This window comes from Cervus canadensis, chromosome 6 (genome assembly GCF_019320065.1).
Source record: "Cervus canadensis isolate Bull #8, Minnesota chromosome 6, ASM1932006v1, whole genome shotgun sequence".
NCBI lineage: Eukaryota > Metazoa > Chordata > Mammalia > Artiodactyla > Cervidae > Cervus > Cervus canadensis.
The window spans coordinates 9761374-9767373 of record NC_057391.1 but is presented as its reverse complement, the minus strand read 5'-3'; the positions used below and the strand labels follow the sequence as shown (position 1 = coordinate 9767373).

The window sequence follows — 6000 nt, the reverse complement described above, 5'->3', positions numbered from 1 at the left end:
AGGTTCTACTTTAAGGATGTAGGAATCAGACCCTTTCCAGAAGTCCACATGTCTCTTCAGTGTTAACATGTGGTACAATTAATTAAAGTTATAGCAAAAACCTTTTATTTGTTCAGATAATTCCCCCAAAAATATTTTATCTGATCTCCTGAAAATTTATGCCATAATGTTACTAATCAACAATGTAAACATTTTCAAAAATACATCTTTAAATCAAAGGGTTTTATTAGGAAACGTCATAATAAAATACGCACTCTTTATATAAGTATGTCTTCTTAAGAATAAAACATGAAAACAAGAACAATTAAAAAGAAACCACGATGAAGGTAGACAAAACGTATTATGATGTAACTACTGTTCTTTATTAAGAAATAGAGGCCAGTTATCTTTTCAGGATAGCAGCTCTTAAAGGTAGTATACTGTTCAAATCTTTTCTGTTTTTCAATCTGTGCCATGACTGGAAGAGAAAGAAAAAATCATTCTTAAAACCTAAAATATATGTGAAACAAAGGACTGAAAAGGGGAGTTATTAGAATGTTAACAGTGATTTCCCTGGGCAGTAAAATTTGCGGTGACTTTTTTTGTGTTTGCTTTTAATCTCCCAAGTTTTTAACAAGAGTAAAACTATTGCTTCTGTCATCTGAAACAAAATGTTATTTAAAAACTTTACATCTGTATAGTTCAAATTCATTTATAAAGAAATGCACACACAGGTAGTACAAAAAACAAGCAACTGACAATATTAACATTTATTCACAGATTTAGATGTCATGTAAAATATGAAAGTAATATAAAACCTTTGGGTTTGAGAGAGCAGGGAAAGACTACTTCAATTATTTGATTGACTTATTTTGTATCTAGAAAGCTCTGTCAATTAAAAATTGTATTTATAAAAGAGAATAAATAAAGCATTTTATACAATGGATCTAGAAGAGTGAATAGAATTTTTAAGAAGAAAAAAAAGAAGGAAAATGAAATTCTTGTTTATAAGCTAACAATCAGGCCCACTACCAAAAGCTGTGGCTGCAATCTTTGAGTCTGCTCTTACTTCAGTTGTTCAACTGACTAAAAATATTGGTTTTATACCTAAACAGTCACCAAGTAAAGACATGTGGCGCTAGTGGTAAAGAACCTGCCCGCCAAAACAAGAGACTTAAGAGATGCAGGCTCAACCCTGGATCAGGAAGATCCCCTGGAGGAGGGCATGGCAATCTACCATAGTATTCTTGCCCAGAGAATCCATGGACAGAGCAGCCTGGCAGACTATGGTCTACAGGGCTGCAGAGTCAGAAACGACTGAAGCAACTTAGCATGCATGCAGGCACACTCATTAATGAATGACAATGTAGAGATGTTATTTTTGAGTTCTCAATTTAATCTGATAGACAAAATATTCCCTTTTGGATACTTGGTTTCCCCTGCAGAATTACATTTCATTTAAAATTTTCTACTCTGGTTGACAAACTGAGAGGGCCTATTTGAAGGACAGCTTGTAATATGATACACCTGCATTTTTAATCATCAAAATAAAATCTACTTGGATGTGTTGATAAAAAAAAAAACTAAACCTTTAAAATTCCTTGATCTCTTTCTTCTGTGAAGCACTCTCTCTTATATGTCTCAAAGTACATATTTCTATCAATGTGTTTCTACTCTGTACTGTTGAATTACTTGAAGCTAGGAGTGAATTTTAGCAAAATCATTGATGAATAAATTCATACTGCGGACTAGGGAGCTAAGGAATAAACTACAGTCTACATATATATGGCTGAAGTTTATATATATAAAATGTGTGTGCACACAAACACACACACATTTTGTTTAACTTCTTAGAATATAAAGAAAGATAAAATGGAGCTCTAGTTCCTTGTTACAATTGGGTATACAGAAGAAAAACATGGAACAGACATGGCTGTCTTCTAAAGCTACAGGTTCTCTGACATTTTAAGGAGAGAAAGGAGTCCTTTAAATTTTATTCATTCATTTTGGGAACTTAATAATAAGCTCACTGTGAAAATGCTTATTTCCACAAAGTGAAGGCCATGTGAGTAAAAGCAGAGTCTGATCTCTGTGGAGGCAAAGTATTTCTAAATTCAAGTAATAAAGTCCCTACTGCGCTCCCATTGATTGCTCCATATCACAGGAACCAGAGCTATTCTTTCCTATTACATACTTGTTTTTTTTAATTTTCAAAGCACACTAGTGCACTAATGTTTCTAGAGTTAATCTGATGCATTATTTACCTTTAAAAACTGATCCTTGATCATATCAAACTTCTGTTTTTCATGCACAGCTCTTGCTGTATTTGTTCCATCAAAAGGTTCTACAATGTTAAATGCACATATAAACAAGATATTATTAAAATGAGAACTTCAGTTTTTTATTTGATTGAATTCCATGAAACTGCCAATATTTTGACTGTTTCTGACCTACATAATAGCAACTGTATCTTCTTAGATTTATGCTTACAGAAAACAGTTTTATAATAGCTATGAACTATCAAAGTAGATACAATTGAAGTGAGATGTCTAAAATGAAGTAACCACCACAGGTATTCAGTCTAAACCACAAAAATATTAAATCTAAATCACAAAAGTAGGTAAGATTTCTGAAGAATTAGCAAGTCAGGAACCTACCGTGAAAAGAATAAATATAAGTAAAGAATAAAGAGTTATCAAAAAGAATAAAAGCACTATACCAAGAGATACAGTCAGTGTCAAATATCACAGAGAGGTAATTTTAAATTTAACTTAAAAGAGCACTGATTTGTCTAGTACGAAAAAGGTCAATGCCTTTGAAAGTAGAGGTTCAGTACCAGGGAGGACGGCAGACAGTGCAGAGAATTATGGTGTGACTAAATGGCTTGAAAAAGACACAGTGAGAACGGTGACTTGCCGGTAGTGAAAGAGAGAAAACCAGGACAGCAAGTGGCCAAGACGAGAGAACAGAAGCAGAAATTCTGTGTGTGTTTCCAACAGTACCTTCTGTGTCTCCATCCTTACTCTACTCATCCTTCACCCACAAAATGAGAGAGGGGTTCCTATACAGATACAAGCTGATTCTATTTAAGCAAACAAGGAAACTGAAGATAAAAGTGAGAAAGGGAGGATAACTAAAGGCATTAGGAGTGAAATGGGGGCTGAAATAAAGCTAGCAGTAGGTTAAAACTAGAGTTTAAGAATTTTAGCACTAAAAAGAGGAAAAAAAGTACAGAAAGATTCAGCAGGATCTACTTTGAATCAGTAGGATCAAGTCAAGAGTATTTTTCAAAGAGAAGATCTATGTATGCTATAAAGTTGAAAGGAGGGACTAAACAGAAAGAGAATAAAGTTGTTAGAATGAGGGGAAGACCTCAGAAAAGTGTGAATCTGATGGAGAGGTTAACTTTAGGTATGTCATATAATCTAATCAGGTCCATAATTTTTAAAATTCCTTTTTTTAATTGCTCGGAAAGGCTATTTCAAAAAAGAGTTTATTATCACTGTACTTCTTAGAACAGATAATGCCAGATGCCAAACTATCAAATCACACAGTGTATAGCACTTTAAAACCACATATAATATTCACAAGAACCAAGTAACTAAAATAATATAAACACACTGCAATTTAGCAAACCAAACACCAAAGCAGGGGATTCAAGTTCACATTTATACTCTTAAAATGTTGCATTATAATTCAAGATTAAAATATTTTAAATTTGATGTTTTCCTACAAATGCCAAATTTCAACCCTTTAATTCCTTTTTATCTCAATATTTACAAATGTCATCAACCTGGCATCTGTGAAAACAATATTGCCTCTTGAAGTCAGTTTGCACCAACCTGAACAAATATTCAACTACATGTAAATTAATTTTAGAGAATAGAATATCTCACAGCATTTAATTTTAAATGGAAAATCAATTTATAGTCATAAAATCAAGCTCAAGCTTGTATCAACTGTCAATATTTAAGCATAAAAAAACTAATTTCATTTCAAAGAATCATCACATGAAGAAAGTATTTCCTTCCACTTATAACTCATGAAACTAAATTTCAGCCAACTACAGCATGAGGGATGCATGTAGACTGCTCAAATCTTACCGACTAGAAACATTTAACACCTAAATTTATTAAATCATGTTTTAAAAATTAAAATCTTATGATTAAAAAATGTATAAACCACTTTAGGACATAAATGTATTACTTTTACATGAAATATAAGCTGAAATTATTCAAGTGGTTCGGTCAGTACTAGATGAGCTGGATGGTGAATAGAAAGTAGTTATGGGAAAACTACCTTCTACACAGATGTATTTACTTCTCCATTCAATACCATCAGGCCTGGGAATGGCTTTGGCTTCACGAACTGAAATCATCTGACTATTCCAGCTGTAAAAAGAAAAACATTCATGTTGTACAGCAGAAACTAACACATCGTAAAGCAATTATACTACAACTTTAAAGAAAAGAAAAACATTAACCATACTAACTATCTTACCTTCCCTTTTACTATTTTTATGCATCAATAGTGAGGCGTGTACTATGATTTTCTCAGAGAACTGGAATTTGCTTCTGCTCTCTGCACCTTAAGTCTCATTTCCCCTTCTCTACTTCTTTTGTCTCCATGACACTTAGATTTCTAATCATTTGCTTATTTATATTATTTATCGTGTCTCCTCTAACTAGATGAAAGCTCCAAGATGCTGAGCTATTTTTGTTTTGTTTTTTTTACTGTTCACTTAGTTGCTTAGTATCAACTAGGTATTCAATAAATATTTTTTGAATAAATGAAGTAATATGAAAAATAATCTGAAAAGTAAGCAAAAAACTGTTTCTTGTTAAACCCCAGTATGAATTTTTTATTTGTTAAGAGAGGTAATCTTCTTGTGTTGTTTTTTAGTGTCATTAAGTCGTTTCTGCTCAGGTGTACCTCTACTGATATGATTTATGGTAAAAATTTTAGAAAAAAAATACTCTATGAAAACATACTGTTATTGCTGATTATCAGATGTAGCTGTTTATAGTGAAGTTTTGGTCAAGCAAAACAATTTTATCAGCATGCCTGAAGGTCGACTGTCCAGTCTTTAGTAAGGCCTAACCTTACACTGTTGTTGTTTTTTAAATTTATAATAATTTTGTATAACTTTCCTTTTTTAAAAAAACATTTTAAAAACATATAACTACTCAGGCTTGTATTCAAGAGAAAATGAGTCTGGGGGAAACTGTTTTTTTTCGGTTGTGTTCAGCTTTTTCCATCATTCCAGTAGGAGGAAGACGATAGTTTGGGATGTTCCAAATGCAACACTCATCCTACTCTTCCTCTATTTATTAGAGAATCCATAAGGATATAACCGTGGATCCAACATGGCCTGTTTCTGGAAAACTGACCAATTTCTATGTTAAACATGCAAGAAAACACTCCATCTTGTGAAGTTTCATAATTGAAAATGATCCTCAAAGTATGACTATTTTTTCTTATTAAGAGTACAGTTTAGGAATAGCTTGCAAAGACAGCTTTAAGTTCTTTAAAAATATATGTCAGAATTTATGCTTTTTAAAAGTAAGTGGGCTGTCAAAAAGAAATACTTAGTATTGGTTACAGTAAGATGTTTTAGGTCCTTAAATGTACAGCAGCTCCATTAGTGTGGACTTCAGATAGAAAAGAAGTACTGCTCTAACGGTCCAAGTGTGTTTCCAAAATCTTCTTAAAGACAACAACGTAAAGGGGAGAGTTCTATAACCACACTGCCAAACTAAACAAGACTACAGCAGAATTACACTCTGTGCTACTTCACTTTATACCATGTAAGACAACTTTCACTACTAAAAATGAACTTTTTTCTGAGACTCCTTGTTTCAAATGTCAACTTACAGGACAGGTGAATCTGCAGTAGAATTAACATTGGAAACATTATGTTAAAGAAAAAGAGGTGAAAAAAAAAAAAAGAGGTGGACTGATTTTTTCCTCTCAGACAAGTTTAAAACATTGAAACACTGCATCCTGCTCTTAAACTAAAAC

General features: G+C 32.7%; 1 protein-coding gene across 2 annotated transcripts in view; it reads right to left on the bottom strand.

Annotated features, from left to right (window-relative positions):
• Window positions 1-340: 340 nt before the first annotated feature.
• The window catches only part of TENT2 (terminal nucleotidyltransferase 2), a 61916-nt gene continuing 56256 nt past the window's right edge, over window positions 341-6000 (bottom strand). For both annotated transcript variants that reach the window (XM_043470752.1, XM_043470751.1), the window contains 3 exons: window positions 4279-4370; window positions 2244-2323; window positions 341-457 (listed from right to left, as the gene is read on the bottom strand). In XM_043470752.1, the coding sequence (XP_043326687.1) occupies window positions 383-457; window positions 2244-2323; window positions 4279-4370 (247 nt within the window). In that variant the 3' untranslated portion in view covers window positions 341-382. The remainder of the gene's footprint in view (window positions 458-2243; window positions 2324-4278; window positions 4371-6000) is intronic.